Below are 27,327 nucleotides of genomic sequence, written 5' to 3' on the forward strand. Positions count from 1 at the left end.
AGGAATAGGAAGAAAAGCTTGTAGAAAGCTTGTTGACCTAAATTAAATGTGATCGATGTTTCCTACAATGTATAGGTTGTAATCACAACTTTAACGATCGATAGGTAATACATAATTAACGGTTTAGTTACAATAGTTAAAGATTCTTTTATTCAGAAGCAATTTCGAATACCTATACCTATCTACTCTATAACCTACATCTCAAGAGGACGACATCAAAAATAGACAAATCAATCCCAATCAAATTCGTCGCTGAAGAATTTACAAATGAAACATTCTTGCCTTGTTTCCAAGTTCCTACCTGTTTAGTGGTCTTAGCATCAATGTTCTTGACAGCTGGGAACTGGGGTCGAGGCAGCTGCGTGGTCTGGAAGGTGTACTTCCCAGGAGCCCGCTGGGGTTCAGGCTGCACCCTTGGTACGGATGCACCCCGTGTTGTAGCTGGCTCTGATATCCGCACGCTTTTGGTTGGCCGGCCATCCTGGAATTGAGACTTCTGATTAGACCATTATGTTGTTTAGATATACTTAGTCAGTGAAACATATGCTTTCGTAAGAGCTACGGACGGGCGAACTTTTGTTTAAGAATATTGTAGCATCTATGAATTTGAAACGTCACTAATAATTCACAACGCTTTTCGAGCAATACATATATTCACCATAAGACAATATTGCTAAGTTTATAGGTAAGTATATTAAAGTATTGTTTTTTTTTTCTTTTGGTTTATTTTTAGTCTTTCTTTCAGCAATAACGTTATAAATAGGTATGTTGTCCAATTCCCGGCGAATGTCTGATTGAACATCGAATAACTGTCTATGAATATATTGGAATGAAAACATTCATCATAATGAAACAACACACGACTTCGCATGATTCAGGTTATGCTACATTCGTCTAATGCGACAGACATTGCAAGAACGTCTTCAATCATTTCTACATTCTAAATTAAATATGAGAAAGTGGAATCATATTACATTTTCAGACCAGTAACATAATACCACAATGGAAAATTATGGTAAAACGTATGAGAAAGTCTACCTAAATGGAGATTGCATTTCCATAAACATAAATACTGGTGAGTTTTATGGTGAGTATTGTATTGTTCCAGCCTTTTAACCTAGAAAAGGCGGATATCTTTTAATTGCCAGGAAACAAGCATTGTAGACTGTTAAAGTTTTATAGAACACCGTTTTACTTGGGTATACTAAGCTAGAGTTTTCCATTATGCATGGTTAACGCTCTTCAGCGGATCTTTTATATCTTTAATATAGTTATCGGCACGGAAAATGAGCTCTCGGCGGAAGAATGGGGATCGCTTTGTAGGCAATAAACCAATGAATCACTTCTGCGCAGGTGAAGGTCAGGGCTCAATATCCTTGCCGATGATTATACCTTGGTATTAGAGGTACCTAAAACTCAACAACTGCATTACCAAACAAGTGGTTTTCAAATCTTACCAGCATCGATCCATTTGTAGAAGCAAACTTATACTATTTCTTGGTCTATTAGGTACTTAATTAATATGTTTTTCTGTATTAAGTATCAAAAGCTCATCATTCACGGAGCTAATAAATACTCGTAACGCGCTCGTACTCGTACTCGTAATGCACATATACCCGTAACGCGCTGTTTGAAACACCTCTAAAAGCAATGGCTATTGGCATTAGTGACAGTAAAGTTGTTCCATACCCTGCCCTTTCCCCTTACCCCCTGGTACATAGTATCCTCGAAAGATCAACAACTGCATATGCATAAGCTCACCTGTGCAGGTATCTGCTGCGTTTGATACGTCAGTATGACGGTCTGTTTGGTGAGCGTCTTCGGCACGCCACCAGCTCCGACCACGGTGGTCACCCCGGTTGAAGACACCTGCGTCGCCTGCAACGGCAGCTGATTGTATCCCGCCTTTTTGTCTGGAATTTATACACATTGATTTTAGATCTTCGGAAGTTACACGAGGTTTAGCAATACGTGGTCGAAAATAAAAAATCCCTTTTCTCTGTTATACTCTTATCAAGAAGTCCTTCAAATCTTTTTACCAACTCCACAATAGGGAGGAGGTTCTCAATTCATCGGATTTTCTTTGTTTACTCATATGCGGTACAGTCACCTTAGGAAAACTTCGTGTCGTGTTGAAAACATTGGGCAGCTTTTCAGTTGACTAAGTTGAGACGTTCAGATGCATAGTAAGTGAATTTAGCATAGCTAAGTACAACAGTCAATCAAGCACGTCTTACATTCTAAAATTTCACTTGGTCACTTTATACGGAAACCGTCAAATGGTCCGTTTTACATAATCGGATTAAGTTAACGCCCATTTATCGTGAACACATTCCTGGATCGACGTGAATACTTCATCAGGTTTCTTTAAGCGGATAGGTTTTCATAAAAGACGCCTTCATTTATCAGAGAAAATGGCAGACACAGCAGAGCAAACCATTGGTTCGGAGTAATATTATATCGATCGAAGAATTTATTGAGGCATGTAAAATATGGACGGTTTCGTATAATGTCTTATATTTAGAAAACGAATTTCTCATTTTCTGCCTGTATGTGTTAGAAATTCGATGAAATCATATTTTTATTCAAGCCATATTTATTGGCTTTTATAATCATAAAATTCATTTGCTATTTTCTAAATGCCCATTTAAGGAATCCTCTCAAATGCAATTTCCATAATCTATAACGGGTGAACGACATCTGATTAACATAATCTAGATACCTGCTTTAAAAGCCTGCATTCCAAAAACTGATGTGCACTTTCAATTTTTTGCCAAATATTTTAAACAAATTAAGATTTAAAATATTTGAGACCATATTTACGTTTTTTTTATGCAAATTATTATACATATACCTAGGTATATTTCAATAATTAAAGCGCTGTAATCAACATGCTGACACACATATAACTGATATTACAACTCTGATCACGCATGCTCACCTAATGCATTGTTATTGATAGTAGACTCCTTGTCCTTATGCGGGGCTCCGAAGGCCGGCTCCGCGGCCACGCTTACGTCCCCGACCTTCGCAGTTTTGGCGTGTTGTTGCCTGAAACCGAACCTAACAAATGAGACAATAATAAGACAGATATCAGAAGAAAGTGCTTATTTATTCAATCAGCAATGAAGCACGCAGTCAAATTAAAGTGTCTGCTAGTCTTTAGCCATCTAGACACATTGAAGCTACCGTTTAAATTGAAACGCCTACGCAAAATGTAAAAGCAATAAATTTCTCTCCGTCCGCATCAGGCGCGCAATCATTTGTAGGTAACCTGTGTGCCTCCGCATTCACGTTTAGAATTAGAATTACAATAAAATGATAAAAGCGTTTGCTTTCTATTTTATGAATAAGTTAATTTGCGTTTTTATTATGTCATTTCCCTATAGCACTTGCTTTCGATAGCGGTTATGTAAGGTGCGGGTGTGATCTGGTTTGTTACCTGGTGGAACGTAATGGCTGGCCGGCGGTCTCCTTGCGGGGTCTCGCGAGAGGCGTCGACCGGCCCGACAACACCTCCTCCGGACGTAAATCCTCCGTGGAACCTGTCGTGAAATGTTGATCATTATATATGGACATATTACCTGTTATACACACCCGGTGCGTGCATGCAACTCGTCATTAAAGCTACAAGTTTCTTATTGTACCATTCTACAAGATAACGTTTGAGATGTTTTGTATTTCTTCATCATGTTTTTTCAATATGATTCGGTGGAAATTATTACAATGTCTTTGTTCTCCATCGATATATTTTGACAAGATTTTAATCATGTTTTGGATAACAATTGACATTATTTGATCCGGTACAATCATTGTCCTACCGATTTCATGTTTCCTCTCAATTTCCTAGAACATACGAGTACCAAGTAGTAAGAAGCAGAGTTACTTTCACTGCTTACCTTCGTAACATTTTGACAGCTGAATACTAAACATCTAGATAGTACACTACTACATACAGCCCGCGCTATCTAATGATCTTTTTGTGATGCCTAGCTAGCTCTATTCAAATTAGTGAGCACCTTATCTTCTATTTCGACATGGTTACGACACTGCTAAGCTTTTAACAAAAACTTGCTATAAGCTAAGCTATAACATTGCTGCAATCGATGTTGATTTTTACGAATTAGTTTTATAGCCATCTTTCACCGCATTTGCGCCATATTTCAATTGAGTTGGCCTTTTAGTCTAAAGGGGTGAACAAGCCAAACGAACCTACACGATGATACTTTTTAGGGATTAATCTTAGCGATCTTTCACCTCATATCCAAAAGTATATCACAATAGAGCTAGCCAAAAAAGGAAAGGGTTAAAACCTTCCTCTAGCCTTAACAATATTAGCAAAGATATTCCTACCTCCATTCCCGTTCTTATCATGCGCCTTCTGTTTCCTGCGCGAGTTGTCGTCAGCACGCGAGGTGCTGGCCGGTCGGCGGCGGAACCCGAAGGAAGTGGCCACGCCCCTGCTGGGCTTGTTCCCGTTGCCCGAGCTGCTCTTCTCTCGCTTCTTTGCACCCTTCGACTCAGAGTGACCCTGGGGAAGAAGGTTGAGGTCAGTATGTGTGTAAGCCAGCTAACAAACAACAAACGATCGGATCTGCCAGAAAGACTCTGGCAGGAAAAGCTGCCTGAATGACCAGTCTGGCAGGAAAAACTGCTGGTATATAAAACAAAAATGGTTTTCGTTATAGAACCACTTCCGGAGTCCTTCATACACAGTGTGTACATTGAAATGAGTTTTAGAATTTTACCTAAAAAATCTCCATGAGCAGAGGGCTGAGCATGAGATTTCTGCAAGCTACAGTTTGGAAAGAAAACAGTTTCTGGTTTTGTCTAAAAGTTACAAATATCAGCCAGCAGCTTTTACATAAGAACATAAACAAACAAAGACCACAACCGACATCACAGAGGGTCTCCGCCGTTAACTTGACCTACGACCGACATCAGCAAAGCAGACGGCCTTTGGTATAAATCGCGTATATAATTACAATTCACCGCGTATCATGGCACTATTTGTTTGAAGTTCACGGTATGTTCGACATGGCTTGACCTGGGGATATATAGTCTTCAGTGTAATTATTTGTTTTGTGCTTTTAGTTGTTTTGCAAATACGGGTTGTACTATAATGATTTAAGATAAAGATAGACGCAGTGATGTACCTATCAAAGTTTCCAAACATCATTTTTTTTCTAATTGAATTTTTTTTTTTAATTGTATGTAAGTACTAAAATTATCTGTTGTTACAGATCTACAAACGGAATGGGACATGGGGTTAGCATTTGACCATTTTCTTGAGGATCCGCCAACATTTTATAGTGACCGTTAATTTGTGTATAAAGTGCAAAATTATACAATAAGAATTGACACAAAGACGTGCCCTTGACATTTAGAATAAAGCGTTTAATTAATATATAGAACTTTAGTCTATTAACTTTAGTATTCGTTTCAGTACCTGAGAAATTAAAGAAATGGAGCCAAAAATAAACCTCTTCTTTACAACTTCCCTTAAAGGATTTAAGTATTGCAATAAAAATCAGATTTTAACTTTAGTTCGAAGAGGTTTCGAGAACAGACAACATTTCAGATTGACAAAATAAGAAAACAATTTTGTCGCTTAAATTGTTAATAACTGAAGCTCAGATCAAAGAAATATCTGAGAACTGAAGTATATTTTTATTGTGATTTACATAATTAAGTGCTACATTGAATTACTAACCAAAAATGTAAATTATCACAATAACTTAATTAACCGTTGACCTGTCGTAATTATATAGGACTTGAATTCATAAAAATTGCATTAATTTACCTAGAAATCTAAATACAATGTGCTGAATTTGGCTAAATATTTTATTTTAAGTAGTAACTTAGCAAATTTAAATTTTACCTACATATTTAGTGTTCGTTATAACATGTTGTGTATAAATATATCTAAAAGTCGCCTAGTGGGTAAAGCGTCAACCTCTCATGCATGTGTGTGTCAGGCAAGTACCAATGCAACTTTTATAAGTGTATATGTACTTTCTAAGTATATCTTAATTACTAATGGCTGATTAAAAGGTCAGGAAACCTGGACTGTAAAGTCTGAAACCGCGAACCCGCATTGCGAAAGCGTGGTGATTAACGATCAATCCTTCTCCGTGTGAGAGGAGGCCTGTGCCCAGCCCAGCAGTGGGCCGATAAAAAAGCTGTGAAGATATCTATAAGTGGTAGGTAGGTATGTGGTGTATATTGTTGAGACTGGACCTAATAACGGAATATAACAGTTACCTATACACATTACGTTATTTGTAATTCTGTGTAATGTGTAATCAGAATAGATACATTTATATAACGCGTTGAATGGATTGAGTACTTAACAAACAATACATTCATTTAGTACCTACGCTATGGTAGTACAATATGGACGTAGGATTGTAACTACATGACGTATGACGTTATCCGAGGACATTTTTGGAGCGTGGCTTCCGTTTGATGAGTTAATCAAACCTGTATATTTTGTAGCTTTGCGTTAAGCTCGTGAGCATTTGTGTAGGCTATTTTATGGGGGGTTACAGGCACAGGGGGGTACTACACTTCGGTACTTCCTCTTGAATAACTTTGTATTCGTGAAAACGATACGAAAATTCGGAGCTTAGCATCAATTTTCAAGGAGTAGAAAAGGCGGGTGCTTAATTCTCTATATGTATTCAAAAGTATTTTTTGATAAATTATGTAGTTTTTGTTATTTTTCTGTTAATATCAAGAAAAAAATATTTCTAAAGTTATTTCCAACTAACAGTAAAATAAACAGTTGCCAATTCATTATAATAAATATCGGCAATAAAATGGTTTTGTGGTTTTACTTCCATTCCTATTAGGAATTTGCTTCCAATAAATTCACAGATTAGAGACGATGTTAAAAGCCGTTAACTACTAACTGTCGAACAAGGTTCGGCTGTCCGATTAAATAATGAAATACACCTGGAGTCCTAGCGATTATCTTGATCGAAGACATATCGACGGAAAAATCTAATTTTAAAAACTATTCCCTGACTTTTTGTTAATTGTTTGCTTATTCGTAGACTGCTTCTGCCAATGTTCTTTATACTTAAGAAATAACTTGACCCAAGTACATTATGAATAAGTACGTTATTTTTTGCCACAAATCCATCAGTAGATACAGCCGTCAACCACAATTTGAACGCCATATCTTCCAACACTGAATCAAAATTCCCGAGCCATATTACACAACATGACTCACTACAACCGGTTGCTTTGCTATCCCAAAATCGATTCGACTCATATTCAAACGAGTCGCTATCGAAACAGGTTGCATACAAGAAGTTCCGTCATAAAGACATGTCTGAACAAATCATGATGGTAGAATCTATCATTATGATGTTCTCAAGCCCAACAGCTAGATTGCGACGATTCAATGTTAATGATTGTACCAGTTGGTTCCATAGGGTTGTTCAATGAATGACCGTGTTATGATTTATCTTCATTCAATACATTTGTTACAAGATATCTAAGTAGCTAGGTATATTGTTGCCTGCACCCATACTTAGGAGTGTCTTTTATCTCTAAAAGAAATTATCTTGCCATATAGCACGCAGAAACCAATATATTACACCAGTTTAGAATACTAGTTTGATACTAGACATTGATGGTATTTTGAATGCTCCAGACACATATCATCATTAATTTAAGAGCCTAGCTCTTGTCGGTGCAGCTCCTTCCATTTACACCTATCTAGCGCCAACTCCTGAACTTCCTTATACGTCACGACCTTCACCTTTTCTTTAATTTGCTTGATGTAGCTATATCTTGGACGACCCGACACATATATCACACCATAAATGGATATTTCAATTTAACCTTTAAAAGACCTGACTTTGAACCAAGCAAGTTTTTGATAAGCCATCAAACCAAGCAACTAAAACTGCTGGATATTTTGGACCTCATAGTCACGAACAAAGCATTATTTTAAACAAATAAGCGTTGCCTATGACGATTATAAAAACGGCCTCTCAATTGCCGGAAATTGCCATTTCGGACATTTAAGAAGGAAGAGGCAACTAAAGGGGACTTTATGGAAGTCACTTAACCAAACAAAATGGAGCTTTGGTTGGAAATATTGATAGACCAAGTCGTCGTGAGAACCTTATTAACAGGATCAATACTGAGAATTGAGACCTTTGTCAAATACAAGCTATTATTCAACCAAAATTGACGGTTGGTTGCCCCCGAGCAGCGAGACGAATTTCTAACAAACACAGCTGACAATATTGAAACTCTTTTTAAAGACTCAAAGAAGAAAGAAGTTTTATCGAAGTAACCCTATATCTGTATGAACTAGTTATACCGGTAAAGACCTGAGAATGGTATTAGAAGAAACATAAAAACGCGTGCGACTGCTGTAGTAATTGGTTGTCGGTTAACATTTACCATCGTAATGGCGTCAGTGAGAAACATTGATGTGTTTTGCACCATTAACTTCAACCGCAATGAAGCGAGTCTATCACCTTACTTTTAGATATCTTTTAATGTATAAAACATATATGGCTACTATTTCTTCATTTCTATTTTATTACGGAAGTTGAACTTCCATAAAATAGGTCGTGTATTTTGTACTTAGACAGGATAAAAATCCATAGTTACTTAAAGCACAGTATAGTAGCTAATATGATAGGTAACTACGTACAATACTCCTCAGCTTGGCGTAGTTCCAGGTTCTCATACACAGCAATAATATTAAGACTGGAGCAAATAGACAGACGAAATTGAATCTCCTGCTAGTAGGTAGGTACCTAATAAGTTTCAGCCATACTCTCATATCGCAATGTTCACCTGTTTCACAAAATAGCCAACCATTTCTCACCCGAACTCAATTATGCACTGATAAACAAGATAACATCGATCTATTTCGAAATCTATTTAAAACTTTCCCACCTTTTGTATAGAAACCGAATCGATGTGAACAAGTGGATGCAATAAGATTCTGTGAGGACCATTGAATTCTCGTACAATGGGGGCCGTATCTCACAGCGCGGCCAGTAAAAGTACACTTTGAATAATATCAGGCAATATAGATTGCAGCCATTACGAAGTTCCACCGTACAATGGGCTTCGGCATCATACGACTTTGTATAACGGTGAGATTTATAGTTCATTTAATCTGAGTTGTGAGCCCTTTCGCAAAAAATTAGAAAGGAGCAGCGAAAGTTTATTCTACATAGTTCAGTTTTTAACAATGGATGTTGTTATTTAAATTTTATTGCCTATTGTAGCACGACATGTTATGATAATAAATACGCTTTATACACTTAATAGGTGTGGTTAGGCGTACACATGGCGCTTAAATGTACGAAAGATAAACACTGATCGATTACCACATTATGGATGTAAGAAAATTTAGGACGAAAGGAAAGAATTATGATGACAGATCCCTATAATAAATTAACAACTTGTAAGACACGACAGTCAACAATTTTAATTAAACTGTTGATGGCAAGGCAGTACATAGTTGGCCTGCTACACAACGCTGACCGCAAACTCAGCCGCAAGTGGACGCCACAACCTGCGCGCACGCATCCCTATTTACCGTTACGGACGACTGACCGCAGTTACGTTATCATATTTTCCTACATTAACTCTTTGGACAGCCCTTCGTAACGAGAAAATATTCAATAAAACGCGGTATTGGAGCAGTCGGAAAATTAAGTAGAAATCGATCTAGTAGGTAAATAGTAGAATAGATAGAGGAGTAGGAAAACAATGTAGCCTAGGACCGCATAGATTGACAATAAGTAGTTTATAAAATCTGTTAAACTAAATCCAATCGTAGGTAATAAATTGAATCTAACCATAATTAATTAGTGAGGACCAATTCAATATGCGAAACAAATAAATTGATATTAAAATTAATTCGACCTAAATAAATTATTTATAATTATATTACCCGGATCAAAATTACATTTCTGTGACTGGACTGTGGGTGTATTACTGTGATGACATAACTCTGAATCACTTCAAGGTTTTTAAAACCTGTAGTACCTACAGACTGTATAAATAAACATATATGAAAGAAAATAAAGACAGACTGATGAACGTAATGAATGAACCCTATCTTTCAAACAATACTATAGAAATTATTATCAATAGCGATGTTTACCACGAAGAGTTAATACAATTTAACGCTGTGTAAAGGATATCGATTTCATTCTAGTGTATTAACTTGTTTAGGTACATAGGTACAAACAATACAATGCACTTATTTTCGCTTTTATAGCACAATTTTACCCCACACGAGCCAATGTTCTCTGAATAGAAACTCAAACTTTTGCTCACTCGATATGCCTTTGTTTGAAATAGCTGACTTCGATAAAAAAAGGTTCTAGTGATGTGAAGTATTCGCTCGACACTACAATGTCACCGAGAGAGAGCTATCGGTGTTCTTACGATCGATAAACCAGTCCAACTAGGTAGGTTTAACAACACTGTAAGCGTACATGGACACTAAATAAAAATACTTGCAATAAATTGAATTGATTTAAATTTAAATTGATTAATGGATTTGTATAATTTCGGTCATTTAAATAAGCATGCAGAGACAATAGGTCCCCCACTCATAACAATTATTTCTAAGACTAAACATGGCGAAAGTGAAGGAGGAACAATCTTTAATTTTGTCCAAATTGAGAGAATTTGAGAAATGGATGGGCTTTGAGAGTGAGATCAAGTGGCTGACGACATTCGTTGTGTTTTGTTATCATGCTTTTGCTGTCTACTGGTGTTATCAATACGCATTGCCTGTGAAATGGCAGAGCGTTATTTTTGGTGAGTTAAAATGCCATTATGACTTTTAAAACCTGAACATCTATTCTCAATCTATTAACAATAATCATCAAATATCAACGCACTTCTGGTTAAGTATGTATGAAACACAAGTTTTCTTAGGCGACGTAAATGAGCACCAAAAAGGAAGTTCACGAAAAACCTGTATATTTGAGAGAAATACCTCTTCTACTTCTTACTGCCCTGTTCCCAAGTAATTAAGATTCGGCGCAATATGTTTTCCATCTTCATAGTAAACATCCACTCCCGCATTACTCATATCGCGAGAAACAGCTTGTCGCACATAAAACAAAACATTACAAAAATCGGGTAATGTGGTATTTTGAAACTGTTTCCAGAGATCTGTTAACGATTGACCTAAAGCTCGACATTTTACATAATATGATATTTTTCAGCGTATGCAATGGTCTGCTTCAGTGGGTTTGGCATAACCGCCGGAGCGCATAGATACTGGGCACACAAGGCTTTTAAAGCCACTACACCACTACGGATTATCATGCTCCTGGGTTTCGCGTCTGCTGGCCAGGTAATATCAAAAATTTATGCTCCATTATATGCAGATAGCAATTTCAAAGTCTGTTGAATCTGCTGAATCGTAAAGTTATTTGGCGGTGTCTAGACTGCTTTCGGGTGCATAGCGAAAGGGAATTACACTTTTTGAAATATGAAAATTGTTGCATTTGTAGAAGTTATGACCTCGCTGACATTGCCACGAATTTCTAAAGATATATTCAACGATTAATCAAAACTAGAGAAACTATACATTTAATTTTATTTTAAGTGCCATTAAAAATTAATTAATACAGGTACAGTGTGAAGGTTAGAGGGCACTCCAAATTTCATTAAAACAAACATATGCTCGCATTAATGTTATGTAAGTAGAGGTTGTTTAATTAACACATGTAATTGAAATACTGTTGCTTCTTTATAATAACAAATAATTTCAGAACACGATATATCAATGGGTTCGCAACCACCGTATTCACCATAAATACAGTGATACGGAATCTGACCCACACAACCGGGAACGAGGGTTATTCTTCTCACACATCGGTTGGCTTCTAATGAAGAAGAAACCTGAAGTGACCAGCAAAGCTAAGGAAATTGATATGAGTGATATTGAGAATGATCAGCTGCTTACTTGGCATAGAAAGTAAGTTCCTTAACGAATCTTTAGACAAATGTGGACGAAAATGTATTCTCGTTACTAGACTGCCGGTAATCCGGCTTCATGCTAAACCACTGTCCCTTACAATTCGATCCATGTTTTAGGGCTAATCTTCATCTAATCCCTACATAATTAATTACTTAGGTCTTAACTTTTAGTAATCCCATGTTAATATTTATTTATCGGATTACCTTCTTAAAGATATCCTGATAAAAGGCTGGAGGAAGATTGCCATTTAGTTGTCCTATCAGGGTTTTTTTTAAAGATCCGACAGGCTCCTGCAAGACCCTATCACAACGGGTCTTCTTATTTGTTATTCACATTACAGGCACTTGGACATAGTAAATCCACTAATGACCTTCGTGATCCCAACTTTGTTCGGTATGGTGCTATGGGGTGAGGGCTGGAAGGCAGCTGTGGCGTGGCAGTGCTGCATTCGATTCCTGTTTGTGTACCACAGCGAGCTGACCGTCAACAGCTTAGGACACACTATTGGATATAAGCCTTATGATACGTAAGTTTATAGATTTTCAGTGTCATCATTCTCCTTTTTTCTTTCATCATTTATTTTTATGCCAGTGTTAAGGATGAAAATGTTCGCTTTCATCAAACTGTTATCAGATTTTGGTAATGATTTCTTATACTGAGAATCGGTTATCTGAAAATCAATCTCTATTAAGCTGTGTCAACGGAGTGGATATTTGGTATGTTGGAAAAACTACCTAAAATATTGTCTTGCCTCATCGAAATTATTTTGGTAATATTTTTATTTTCATCATATATTATACGTTATTTGTAACTCATAATTCAAGCAATCATTTGTATCTGCATAGTTTGTGCATGAATATTTCCGGGAAAGGGAATACGTTGAGTTTCTCTTGAAACGTGACCTTTGAGCTATCTACATGTTGTGCGTTTGCGCAGCCTGTAGCGTAGATCATATTAACTTACTATAAAACATTGCAGTGGTGGTGTGTTGCATACATAATTAAAAAAAATATTATAGCGACTTAAACAATGTCAGTAATATACGGCTTGATACACGGACACCTAAAAATAAATACTTGCAGTAATATGTAGATGCTAACTTTATTAAAAATTGTGTCAGATTTCACATATATCCAAAAATAACGGCAATTTCAGACGTTTTATTGTCGAACTTGACCACTAAGAATGTTAATTTTAATGCGAAATGTAGCATAACATTAAATTAACATTTTCGCTATAAAATTATACCTGGAATCTGCTATTGAATGACCAACTTTATGAATATTATTGGTGTCATAAATAACTGAGAATTTCATTTAAGTTCTCTTTTATTCGATTATTGGTATTATTTGTCTAGGACCCACGTCTTCTAGCTCCTGAAAATTAGTAAATACTACCACTGGTGAATATTTGCGATTAAAATCTTACTGCGCTATATAAAAAGAAACCCCTTCATAGGTTTAACCTTCTAGGAAAGCATTTATTTAAGTTTCTTTTTTCTATTGAATAAGTAAAAGTCACAAATTCAGCAGAGTGGCCGATAATACATAAATTATTACTTTTTCCAGGAGCATTAACCCAGCAGAGAACGCCATCATCTCAGCTTTGACCGGGGGCGAAGGTTGGCATAATTTCCACCATTCCTTCCCGTTTGACTACAAGGCGGCGGAGTGGTCACATACCTTCGACTTCACTACAGACCTCATACATTTCTTCGAGAAATTCGGCTGGGTGTACGACAAGAGGGAAGTGACGAAAGATTTCATAATAGCTGAGACAATTTTAATGTAGGTCCTGTTAAAGTTGGTAATGAAGTTTTATGAGTTGTTATGTTCTTATTTTTTAGTATTTATTTAAATGTTTAAGCACAATAATATAATTTATAACAATCAAATTAATTATATTTTTTTAAAGAATGTACAAATTGACGCAATTGTTTAGTTCTTCATTAGAAAAAAACAATTTTCAAGATCACTAGCGTCATATCAGCACAATGCATGTCCTAGAAGTTTCATAGCTGGTTATGCTAATACATTAAATATGTTCGGTACAAATCTTTATTATGATCTCATACCGCAAATAGTTAGCACCCACGCGTGACAGCTAAATAAATGTACGAATGCGGTGCAACTTGGAACAGCCAAGTTTATGCACTTGGCAGAGAGCCACACGACCTTATGAACTTCGCATAAAAATTACGTAATTCGGCGACTTAGGTATGGTGAAGACTAGTGCAATTTGCATTGAATTAAACAAGATACCTATGTACAAACCAAATAAACGCATACATAAAGTTTTGACACTGTATGTATATAGATATTAATTAACTAGGTAATTTATATACTTATATTTAACAGAAATATTGTGCCAATGTGTGTCGTAAATGCGGTGCTATATACGTAAAAGCTTCTGTTATAAACAAGATCAGGTACAGACAGTACATTGTACCCGCTAATAAAGCTGAAACCGCTGACTGAGCCCTTTCCATGGTGCCAGTTCCTCATCGCTCCGTCCCAGTTAACGGCTTTCTACATTCTTAGTTGTAATAAATTGATGGTGTTTAGCGAACGCCTTGGAGATTGCGGCCTGCGACGATAATGTGTGCACATTATAGTGCTTTACAACTCATGGCGCCCTGGTAGCTTCGATGAGATGACAGTCCTGCTATGACGAAATTATAAGCTTTTGAACGACCGACTTCAGAAGAGATGCTTTTGTTTTTATGTGTTTTATTGTAGGATTTACGTGCGACCCAGGAACTTTATTAACCAAACTGTCCCTAGAGTTTCCTTTTTCAATTCGGCCGTTAAAGTGTAACAGTTGCAGAATCTCCCAACCGAATTTTATAGTTGATATTAGTTAGCATAATTATGATAAACTAATGGCTGTGTTAGTGTTTTCTAAACTTCTAAAATAAATGAACTTGACAAAAAGATCAAAAACACTTTGAAACTGCAGTGAAAATCTTGCTGCATCATGCAAATCAAAACTATGATCATAGGAATACCATTAGAATGCAATTGCACCATAATCATAGCTGCAAAGGCCATCGCCATTCACCATAACTTACAATGCAAACCCATTGCTTAAACTTGAAAGTACAACGCCAGTTAAACATGGTAACTTAAAACTAAACTTATGTAAGTAACATGTTTTAACCTCAAAGCAATTAACGTTAACGAAGACGTAACACCTTGGCTAATTAGAATTGAGATACATATATAGCTCTGAATTAGCATACGAAACACGATACAGCATGGTGGAAGCCTGTGCATACCACCTATGTGTGAACACATAATTCTAATTTTATGCTTAGTCATTAAAAGTCGAGAGAATTTATGGCAAAAGAAAAAAACAAGAAACTTTAAAATCTGAAATTACAGCAGACTTCAAATGATAATGTATTATGAAACCACCTGATGTGCTGATCATAATACGAAAGACAATAGGAATATGATTCATCTTAGCATCATCAAGGCCGATAGACAGCCAAGATAGCAAAGAAAATTATTTATTTGTATAGAAATGAATGGATTTCATAATGCTAAATTCAGAGATCAATGTTAATGATAGCCAAATAAACGATATTGCAGAGGTTGATTTAGACGTTAATATGCCATTGCTAGAACATATTATATTTGGAAATACATGTAGTAGGTACCTTTACTATAGGCGTATACATCAACAGAGTGTACCTACAGTCAAGAGGTAGAAAACATTGTAGGAACAGGTGCAAGAATAAATAGCCAAAGATAAAATCTAACATAGAACAAAGTGAAAACATTCCAATAAGTGAAATTAAAATTTCAAGGCTTTAAGCTATTTCATCCCACGTGTGGAGAACTAATTGTAATAAATCACAGCTCTAAAACCACGAAGCTATAGATAACCAGCAATTTTACAGTTATCAACTATCTCATCACCTGTCTAACTATTAGCTTTCATGAAGTCATGCGAGAACAGTAATTAAATAAGAGATGGTTATTATCTGAAGCTAGCTGAATGAGTTGACCTGACATTGTGGCATCCGAATTTCACGCGCACTAACCGTCTAGGAAATCCAACAATTATGGAACAATTTTGGTTCACGAACAAATTATAAGTTTCAGATTTGCATTTAAGAAAGCAAAAAGGAAAATAGCCAAAATGGTTCCACAGTTCTCAAGTGAAGCCAGTAACAATGTATAGCACCATTTTGGTTTCATAGAAACAACAATAGGCCTCGTGTAGGCTTAAATGAGCATAAAGCCATGAAACAAAGGCGGTTACCACAAATAATAAGAACGTATTGTTCTTCATAATTAGTGAAGAATCGTGGGTGCTTCGACATAATGAAGATTAATACAACAATTTCGTCTGACTTTCACTGAACGACGGTGATGACGCTCCGGCCATTAGTGCGCTTAATGATTGATCGCGACGTGGAGTCTGCATCGATTTGATTGTGTAATATCAGGTTATTTGTTTCAACTTGTTGCAGTGTTATTGATGACATGTGTTTTTATATTTGAGTGTGGGAATCTTTATTCGTAACATTTTCTGTGGGATTTAAGACTGAGAATTTTGTTTATAGCATTTGAGTATTCAAAGTATCCAATTAAAGTTTTAGGTGCTACAACAGAGAACCATTTTAGATGTATCTAGCTTGCACAAAGGATTTCGATTTAATTAAAATCTGTTTTCCTTGTAAACTGGTATTCAGGAAGTAATAAAAGATAAGAAGAGCTATCTCGCAACTACTAACAAAGGCTGGAATGTAAATGAAACTAAATAAGACATTAGAATTAGTCTACTGTGTACTGATACTGCTGATGTTGTTGATAAAGAAACCTTGCATAGGAAAAAAACTTACCCATCATAATATGATAATAATCATAATGTCTTTTACGAAATAATTTATGTATGTGAGTATGTAATTATGACTGCCGTAGTAACTGGAGTGCAGTAAAGTTTCCAAAGCGCTTATCGTAGAATGATACATAATTAATTGTTACAACGTAAGAATATGTTTTTAATTGACTAATTTCAAAGCAGGTACCCAATTAACAACAATGTTCCCACACAAATGCCTTTTGAAGTTACTTATCTTTTAGGCGATACATGATTTTGCTTTATGGTGCAAACGAGCCATAACGGTAGAATACGATTCTGTAGCACACGAATATTCTCGAGCTATGCTCATACCTACAGCTGACCTGACACACTAATACATCGCAGAAATTAAAAATAATTGTTTACTTTGCACCAGTGACAACAATGGCATATTATGTTCAGCAAGAATGTTAATTTTCAGTGGTTTCATTATAACGATTATGTAGCAAAACAGTCACGCAATAATCCAAGCGCTACCGATTTTCAAGGTCCCTAACGATGCAGCGACTAAATCAATTGATGTCAATTATGATGCCGTAAAAACAACCATGAACGCTATGCAAACCGCAGAAGAAATTGATCTTCGATATCAAAAAGGTTAACGGTATTGCATCATTGCAAAACCTGCCAGATCGTCCATTTTGTGCACACATTCTCAGCGAAGTTTCCGCGTTATATAACCACTGAAATCCATGTATCTACATACAGTTTTGCATCGAAAGCTTCGGAATAATGTCAACATGAAGGGCAATAATTGCATTGTTTAGGATTATCGAAGGTTTGTATGAAGGTTATAGCATATCAGACGTACCATATCGCACTGAGCTTCACCGTCGTCGTCATAGAATATGGTGTCGCAGTCGTCCATCCCTGCAGCTGAGTCCACCTCACTCCTCAGCAGCGCGGGCCGGCGCCGTCATCAACGTCGGCACACGCGGCCGGACCACCGGCATCCGAACTTGCACTAATTGTCTTTACGGCTACACACCGACACCGGCTCAAGACTCCACTATCGTAGCGAATTTAACGATCGAAATCTTCTGGATAATCCGATGAGTCACGCGACAGCGACCTGACTAGGTGCAACACTGGCTCGCTCCGCAGACGACGCTCGGAAGGTGTGGGTGTCCTTAACGAGCTGAATCACACGCTACCTCGAGGACGAGCCTCGCGTTCACTTAACATTTTTTGGGTACTAACTAGCGGATGAGCCGATTGATTGTATATTTTTTGTTTGCTCAAGGGCGATCCGCTGAGTGCGCTAGGTTTTAGATGGTGTTTTTGTGGCCAACTGCGTAGATAGCGGCGGCCGGGGCGAGGGTGGCGCGCGCACTCCGTCGGGGTGCATTGATCGGATCCCTACTGCGCATGTCCCCTCTTCAGATTTCTCGACTGTTTTGACATTTGCTGGGGGAACCCTTACACGTCCGCCGCAGATTGAAATACATACAATAAACACATTTCCTTGCGGATGTGCGTCAGTATAAATGCAGGAGCGTAGGAAAAAATTATCTACATTAGTAGGAGTAGCTGTAACGAACAATAATAACTGAACAAAAAGAAGCGTTCAATATAACCATTGAATAAAACAGCTACATCATAGAAATTAGTTCTCACATGTTTTTATGGCACCACAATAATGGCAGCTGGTTAGAGCCCGCGTTTCATTCAATTATCGCAATTCTGTTAGCTTCGAAGAAATAGATGGGGCATGTAGACAGACAGGCCATAAAAGGAAAGCACCTAGGTATTTACAATTGTTTCACCCGTCGTACCTATACCTACGTACGTGCGTATTATGAGTTTGTCTGCGTATACGTATGTATGTTGGTTGGTGTAACAACAGTAATTTTACTAGAGTATACATCACGTTCTTTGTGCTCCAAGTGAAACAGAATTTCATAAATATTATGTGAACGTTTGTAACGCTTTGTTGTTAAGGTCTCATTAGTACAATTTATTTTTATTATTGTAAAAAAGCTGAATGTTAATTCGTGAAGTGTTTTAGATTCCATTGTTTTTTCCTCGCAGCGTTTTTGTCAGCTAAAAAACTTTTATCTTAAAATTATGCAAGGAATGCGTAATAAGACGATTACATGCGTATAAATACATTTATTACACTAATTAAAGATTAAAATTACTGAAACTATTTCCAGCTTAACTTGAACTACGTTTATTACAATCTGAAATATGAAGGTGCCAACTCAGTTGAATATTTGATGGTAATAAATTCCGTCGCGGTCGGGTATATTCCTCCTTCATAAATGTTTGACGACATGTCCCTGTTTTCTTATGAACCGAGTCCAGGTGTACATTTTAGTGAGGTACAGGTACAGCCAGGATATTTATAATTTAATTTTCATCTGGTTTTCCTTCGTGCAATGGACAAAATTTTAGGCTAGGAGGCAGGGATGTCAGATATTTGATTTATGAAGTTAAATTGAAAAAGTAATTATTTCTGATTGTTTGTTGATTATATTAAAACTCGGAGTCTATGAATAAATTACTCTACGTTATCAGATTTTCCAACCAAACCAAACTTGCGTTCGAAATAATAGGCATAACATGGAATTAAGAACACTAGGAACAGGGGTAGTCAAGAAAAAATTTAGAAAACTCAAAAAAAAAACATCAGCAACTATCATACACATATAACTTTGTATACTAGTTACCTACCTTCAAAACAACTGCCTACTACGATAGTAAACTATGCTAAAATTTGCCTTCACAAAACAAGTTTAGTCAGTCCCCTGTCGTAAAGCACCTGCTATGAATGAACCAAGTCAAGTATGTCAAGGCGCCCGGGACCAACGTTCACTGTGCTCCAGTTAAGTTATATTATAACCCTTTGCGTAGGTTCATGTCTACTTAACTGTCCTAGAAAGACTCGTCTTTTGTGTCGCAGTAGTTGGGGAGGTAAGTTTTTCTTTTGATGAGTGTAACGTGTTCTTTATTCTTTATTTTCAGTGTGTAAGTAATGTGTGTGTGTGTACGTGTGGAAAATCAAGGAAATGTTGAGCTTATGTTGATTATAGTTGCATGAATTATGCTGATCCCGCTTAGTAAGTTTCTGAGTCGTGTTACTATTGGGAAACTGTCATCTCCTATATTTACCTACTAGTATAATATGATATGGATGAGCTACGTGACACATGGTTTCGTATACTAATTCTACAGAAAAGTGAATACAGGGATATCTTAATACTATGCAAAAAATACCTTTATACTGTTGCTGTTTATAAAATCACGCATCATCTAGATAAAATACAACGTATACAATATCGTATGATGGTAACCTCAGCAGACATTCCCCTTAAACGTTATAAATTTTATAAACAGCAACAGTACGAGTTATGTATAACTCTACATTTTGTATAACCCTGCTGGGAACGCTAAATAACTGCAAACACTATTATTTCAAACTCTACAGCACATTATTTATTTCATTGTTCCCTGGATTCTATTTCAGCAAAATGCGTTAATAATTTTATTATTTGAAACTAGAATGTTTACGTTAATATATGGATTTTAATATTTTTATTCATCACTTTAACTTTACAAAATATAATAAAGATATGTTTGTAGTCTAAAAGGTCCACAATACTGAACCGATTTGAAAAAGTCTTTCACCATTGGATAGCTTCATTATTCCCGAATAACATTGCTATATTGTATCCGGGTATGGGCAAAATTTACTCAGGGACGCAGGTACCACCAACCGCGGAAAAACAGCTAGCATATTTTTATAAAAAAAACATCACTATAATGAAAACTAGTAGTAGTAGTGTACCTAAATAGTTTACAAATGCTAGCTTTCGACGACATAACAATTAGTTAATGACTAATTGACTACAGTTCATTACAAGTTCGTGGATTTATTACGACCAGTCTATTTGATTGTGTAAATATGACTGTTATTAATGATAGGGCAGAATAAGTTCAATCGTGAATTCGTGGTTCCGTTGCAAAATGTCAAGGGAATATTTTAATGTTACGACAACTTGACGAGAAGGCGAGGACTGTTAGGTACTTGGACTACTTGATTCGTAAAGGGTAGGTAATGTGTTTAAGTTAGTAAGTATACAACTTAAACTTAGAGCAACATAAGTTTATTTAGGAACCTGAATATTTGGAAGCTCCTGATATAGGACCCGTGTTTTAGTAACTCTCAGTCTTCCAATTAATTAACATAAATATGGATATAAATAATATAAATATAAAAAATAACAAATGGAATTTACAGTAATGGCATTAAGTACCCTGAAACAACTTTTCACCACGACCACATTCCAAAGAAAAAATACAGTATGTATTTCTAAACCTAGGTATTTATTCCGTCGTAAATACATCAAGCCAACGAGATAGTACCCTGTCACATTTCCTTCTTTGCCACTCTTTAGGGTCAGTTCACACCGAGACGCGACGCGGCGCGACGCTGCGCGCACATTTTTCACAGAGCGACTCAGAATATACTTTATTCACTACACGAAAAGATACACATTACATTGTGAGAATTCAGATTACGTTGCACCACGCAGCGCTGCGCCTCGCGGCGCCGCGCGGCGCCTCGCGGCGTAGCGCGACGTATCGTGACGTAGCTGTGCATCGCCGGACGAGCGACGTGCAAGAGCGGTGCTGCGCCTCGCGCGGCGCAGCGCGGCGTCGCGAGGTGCAGCCTGAGGCCGCTGTGGCGACTTCTCTACTATTTCCGTCCAGAATTCATTTAGAATTGATGCAGTTCGGTCGACTGCGGGAGGGCGCGGGGGCGGGGCCGCGCGGCGCCCGCGGCTTGTAGATGCGTTCCGCTGCGCCTCGCGGCGCCTCGCTGCGCAGCGAGGCGTCGTCCTGCTACGATTTTAAAAGATGCGCCTCGCGGCGTTGCGATGCGTCTCGCAACGCCGCGCGGCGCAGCGCGAAATCATTGGCCTCTTTGAGTATCGTCGCGTCGCGTCGCGTCTCGGTGTGAACTGACCCTTAGAGCTAATTTATTATCTAGTACGACGATCGTGTCTGACCGCCAGTACCTACGATCGTGAAAGGTCTAATTACTCCCTTATCTCTAATTACTATCACCAGTCTTTACAACGTGCACAAACAAATGTGCCTCCATATACGTCTGGGGAATTAAACTACATTCTTTCTGAGTAAGGTCATAGTGAAGTCACGTTAAAGGTCAAAGGTCATTTATTTCAATTGTCGCATGCGCTCTTTTGAACTGCATTTTTGGGTCGGCTCGTTGCTCCAAAAATAGTGGAGTCAAAAGAGGTATTTAAATAAGTTTGTCATTTTATTGAAGACTGTGTAGTGTCTTACTGCAATAAATATTGAAACCGCAGGAAACACCCAGATAAAATAATCACAAAACCCAGTTACGAGTACAAGACAACAATGTATTTCATAATTCATATTATTATCTGTCTTCCAACTGTGGTACGGGCTGGCTAAATTGATACCATCGTACAACGACCGGCGGACGTTACGTAGTCAGTGTATTATCCCCCTAAGATCATTCATTTGTTCCTTGTAACTCTCTGTAGGGGAAATTTTATGAACTAAGTAACTATAGAAATAATACATTGAAGAGACAAAGATATGGAGGGAAAAGTTAGGCTGAACCAAACAGAGGGTATGGAAAAGATCTTGCGTCAAGTCAACCTTTAAGTTACCTTTGTAGATTGAAAGATATGATTTAAAAAGGTACCAGTGTAATTAAACAGTCGTAAACAATAGCTTGTAGAAACGTGAAAAGAATACATATAATTTATTGAGCCGGTATTATGCCAGTAAGTTAAGTTTTGTGCCAAAGTCTTGGATAAACCGAGCTGGTTTATTCCACTGCCAATCTTATAGGAAATTAGTACATGCGTGTCAGCTATATCTGAAATGTTCGTACGCACGACGCTAACATAATTGCAATTTTCCAGTCGAGTCGTTGCAGGTTGCGGGTCAAGCGTGCGTCAGCGCAGACGAACAGCGAATGAGATATCGCGTGTACACGAGCAGGAAGCGATCTTCATACTAACCACTAACCTATCTTATTTTACTCAACAGATAATAGTAACAAACATTTAACTTTAAACTCTCGTAACCCGGTATCCACGTACAGTCAGCATCGAAGCGAAATTTTCAAAACTGCTAAATAAAGTGTCGACGATAACTTGTCAAAGTATTCCTCTACTTTTTTAAAAGTATTTCTCTACTTTTTTAAGTTTAGGTGTTAAGTAGGTAAATTTGGCGTTTGTGATGTCCAGAAATGATGACCTTTATGTTGTTAGGCAGTTTTGAAAATTGTGATTTGTATCACTCTTGACGCTGACCGTACTTGCGCAAGCGACGCCATCGCTTGTTCTTTTTATTAAGTAGCCAAGAATTATGATGCGCAAGAGTTTTTACGTCTGTGCGATAAGAATCAGCATTTCTTCCGCCATTCTAATTGTTAAATAATGAATGTTGTACAATTGTACCTACACATGTCTGCATGTGACAACGAAGGAGTTGCACTCGCGTTATACATTTTAATCTTTACACATTATCTTAAGTGGATTCATTCATCATTTGAAAAAGTCATTGAAGTAGCCAGAATGAAATGATTCATATTTTTTTCCGAATATAATAACAGCGCGCCGACATCAAGAAGAACTGGCTTCACATATTATAGCATAATTACATAATTGGTCTCTAAATACATTACATACATTATACCAAATGAATAAAAAATGAACACCCAGGTGAGCGTGATTCGCTATTATAAGTTCGTGCGATACAAAAATTCACATGCCTTTCAGGTCAAGGTGGCGTCAAATCAATACACTTCAATACAAACAACTTACAACTTTGCTTATGTTGCAATGTCACAAGACTGCATAATCAGAACTTTTTCTGTCATTGCTAATGTCCTTTCGTATTTCGCTAAAGTGATGAAAACAAAGAAGAAGATTGCAGTATCTGGGAAGACCGGACACAAAGGATCGCGGGTCGTTCACCAACCACCACCAGATGGACTAATCAAGTGAAGAATTTCTCTGCCTCCGTCGTCTATCTATGCTATGCTAATATATTTTAGACGAATCATTTTTCGTTTGTTTGTAGAGGCTCCGAAACGAATGAACCGCTTCTAACATTCTTTCACTGTTGGAAAACTATGTTCAATCCGGGTAAGGTTCCTTAAGGGATACGGTCGCGGGTATAATTCTGGGCTGTAAGAGATGCACTGGACTAAAATCGGCGGAAGCCGATCCTCTATATGCAAGACTATGCTGAACACGATCCTCAAACATGGGAAACAGACCACACGATACCAATAGGTTATCAGAAGAAGGAAGTACATACACAACACTAAACATAAACTAAGCCAAGCCGTGTTTAATTCTCAATTACAATAAATTACTATTGTATCTAATTTATTATGACATCGTTTAATTGTTATATTACTATTATCTCTAACAGCGTGAGTGAGAGTTACTTGGAACGGGTTTGCTCGTAATGAAACTCGCGAAGATAGGGAAACTGCCTGTCCTTTGCTTCGGTATAAATTATATCTACAATGTGTCTACATGGTATTGCAGAACAATTAAAGCTTTGTCCGGTTAATTAAATCAATGTCGTTTAAGAAATACACTTAGTCTTGGGGTGCAAACATCTTGTAGATTTCACGTGTCAATCTTACAGGGTCCACTGACTACGTCATCTACGTAAAACGTAAATCTCAGGAACGCCCAATCAAAGAAATATTTTCTTCTGCTTTTATTCTCGATGTAAGTTGTTATAATTCAACGCAACTTTAGTGTTTTTCAAGTATTTACTCTCCTTTCGACAATATATTTTGCTACGTCCTTGATGACCAGTTAGCTGGCCAGTCACCACTTAATTGACGAATTGGCTAACAGCCATTTATGTACACACTCTACTTAAATATAAATTCCAAAGAAATAGGTTTCTTGTCGCTAAACTAGCAAACATATTTCGACTTCAACTTACTGTTTCTTTCTGTTCCAAATACCTACCTAATACACGGAAACTACATACATACATATTTACGCAACTAAGTACCTACATATATTCAAATTATATGCATTATCTTTTGAACTGACCAGTGTAAGCTTAAATGTGAAATGGTATTAAACCGTGTCGTAGATAAGTTGATATTCAGAAAACATTAGTGAATATTCATTAAGAATTTCATTAAATTATAATTTTGATAATCACTTAACAATCTGACATGCGAGATTCTATATTCTACTATCTTTTTCACGCGATTTCACCCGCTCTTCCGACACCCGGATAAAATTAGCATTAATATTTTTTCAGGCTCCACTGTCTATGTCCAAAAGTCATCAGTGTAGTTTAAGAGCGTATACGTCAACCGCGCGCCATTTGGCCTAAAATGGTACTTTTCAAACCACTGTTTCTCAGTAACTACTTATCCTATAACTATGTTATTTTTTAATAACGCAAGGTAATTTCACTGTCTATATAGTTAATTGAACATAAATTTCAATTTGTGTAGTTTAAATACTTAAAACCCCTATAACGTAACAGATGTTTTATAAAATTCCCGTTCAGCGTCTATTTCGAAGCTTAAATTCATGTGAAAACAGTGGCAAATCTAATCATATTTATTTTTTTACTCATAGACGAAATCCCCATGCCTATAGTTAGTTGAAAACATTTTTTGATTTAGGTTTCTATCTTTCAGAAAAAAATATTTTAACAATGTGAAAAATTGTGAATTTCAAATGCTTTTTTTACCTATCTATCTTACTTAATTTAATATAACAATTATTTACTATAGTAATATAACTCTTTCTTTAAAACATAAACTTTATATTATAATTTAATCTCTCGTTTTTATTTTTTTATAAATTATTTAAAAACTACTATAAAACGCTGCACGCGAGTCAACTCAAACCAGACCGCCGCAAGGCTTCACAGAGAGAGGACGTGTCGCTCCGTCACATCGCGTAGGGTGAATAACCTCTGCCGTGGATACCGAGAATAGAGTACATTTCAAGCGCGACCAACAAATCTTGATACATTACTATTTTATTTAAAGCTCAATTTTGAAGCATATTTTTTTTATCGATTGAGTTGAAATTTTGTTTGAATGTTCAGTTTTAATGACAATGTATGATTCTATATCCAATATGGCGGTATACCCAAGATGGAGAAAAAAATGTTTTTAATGCATTCCTACGATATGGGTATCAAATGAAAGGGCTTGCTATGAATAACTCGAAAAAAAATGTGTCGCGAGTCTAAATCCAATATGGCGGACTCCTTAGGCTAGAAATCACTTATTGCAGATGTCTGTTACCAATCGAGTTATATTTTTTTTTTTTTCATTTTGGATGTACTCAAATTTTGACTTTTGATCTCGAATAACTTTTGAAGCATATAGGATAGATAACTTAAAACTTTATTTGCAATGGTAAACCCAAGCTCTTCACCAATATTTGGCTTTCCGGCAATTGTTGTTATTTGACCACAATTTTTCGGTCTGGATGGACTGGACCATTCATATAAACAATCAATTTTTCAAATGAGGAATCGAGAACAATCAAATTGAGAACAATCACAAAACAATCTAATTGAAACCTCCTTTCTTTTTTTGAAATCGGTTAAAATACAGAAACTCTTAACATTGTCATTAATCATCAGTCAACTATTTAGTACTGTTGAAAATTGTATGTAATATACAGAAAGTCCTCAAAACCAAGGTTTTCATAGGTGCCCGATTTTTTTGCAAAAGAGTGTAAGTATTAACGACTTATTTTCATGCTTTTATATTTTAGACATCCATAGACTTACACTATTTTCCCGCTATTAAGTATTTACTAAATAATATATTTTTTGTTCTACCAATTTCACTCGAAAGGATCAAAATGGTTTGTGTGACTATACGTGAAGTATGATAGGCACGCACACAGCCGCGACGCTAGTCTGCGCGGTTTTTTGCGTTGAATTACCTAAAGTTGACATCGCGCGCCGAGCGTACACGCTCTTAAGTGTAAATGCCGGACAGTCGGCAGACAGGAAATTTCGCATTTATAATATTAGTAACATTACTCTAGTCCACAACATAAACAACAAAATTCCACCACGAACACAACCTCATTTCACAACCCAAACATCTTATTTACCCCATCCACGTAAATGACGATTTGTATTGCAAATACATGAATGGTGACCGTCCGTTGCGCGGTAACACGCGGCCACCGGTCAACGGCCGCTTCCTGTAGTACTGCATTCCTGTGGGACTGCAATGTGCCAGCAGCCCGCTGCTGACCGCACTATGGGTAGAAGTGACCACTAATCCTGAATAATATGTAGGTATACCTAAGCGTTTGTTAAGATGGTTAACGGTTGATGACTGAAGTAGAATTTGGTAAGGCTATGAAAGTTCGCTATGAATTTTCACGTTCAATTTCAAAGTGAAATGATATTTTAAGACAGACGTTTATGTTATC

The 27,327-nt window shown here is 36.9% G+C and overlaps 2 protein-coding genes across 7 annotated transcripts in view; one reads left to right on the forward strand and one right to left on the reverse strand.

The window, feature by feature from the left end:
• LOC110384005 (uncharacterized protein) overlaps positions 1 to 27,327 on the reverse strand; it is a 76,011-nt gene that overhangs the window by 33,798 nt on the left and 14,886 nt on the right. For 4 of the 6 annotated variants that reach the window (XM_021345013.3, XM_021345015.3, XM_049838597.2 and 1 more), the window contains exons 3-7: positions 4,354 to 4,531; positions 3,443 to 3,545; positions 2,942 to 3,063; positions 1,762 to 1,913; positions 302 to 481 (exon numbers count right to left, since the gene is read on the reverse strand). In XM_021345013.3, the coding sequence (XP_021200688.3) occupies positions 302 to 481; positions 1,762 to 1,913; positions 2,942 to 3,063; positions 3,443 to 3,545; positions 4,354 to 4,531 (735 nt within the window). Of the gene's footprint in view, positions 1 to 301; positions 482 to 1,761; positions 1,914 to 2,941; positions 3,064 to 3,442; positions 3,546 to 4,353; positions 4,532 to 17,672; positions 18,146 to 27,327 lie in introns of those variants that run through there. The other 2 variants (XM_021345016.3, XM_021345014.3) reach the window with 2 other exon arrangements.
• LOC110384006 (acyl-CoA Delta-9 desaturase) lies at positions 10,582 to 13,974 on the forward strand. Its single transcript, XM_021345018.3, has 5 exons — positions 10,582 to 10,815; positions 11,229 to 11,359; positions 11,781 to 11,986; positions 12,330 to 12,515; positions 13,558 to 13,974. The coding sequence occupies exons 1-5, from the start codon at positions 10,632 to 10,634 to the stop codon at positions 13,778 to 13,780; spliced, it is 930 nt and encodes a 309-aa protein (XP_021200693.3). The 5' UTR covers positions 10,582 to 10,631; the 3' UTR covers positions 13,781 to 13,974.

The sequence above is a fragment of the Helicoverpa armigera genome, chromosome 12, assembly GCF_030705265.1.
Source record: "Helicoverpa armigera isolate CAAS_96S chromosome 12, ASM3070526v1, whole genome shotgun sequence".
Lineage (NCBI taxonomy): Eukaryota > Metazoa > Arthropoda > Insecta > Lepidoptera > Noctuidae > Helicoverpa > Helicoverpa armigera.

Coding starts and splice junctions, on each gene's coding strand:
- LOC110384006 (XM_021345018.3), top strand. CDS start 10,632: ATGGCGAAAGTGAAGGAGGAACAATCTTTAATTTTGTCCAAATTGAGA. Junction 10,816..11,228: donor ATGGCAGAGCGTTATTTTTG/GTGAGTTAAAAT, acceptor GATATTTTTCAG/CGTATGCAATGGTCTGCTTC. Junction 12,516..13,557: donor GGATATAAGCCTTATGATAC/GTAAGTTTATAG, acceptor TACTTTTTCCAG/GAGCATTAACCCAGCAGAGA.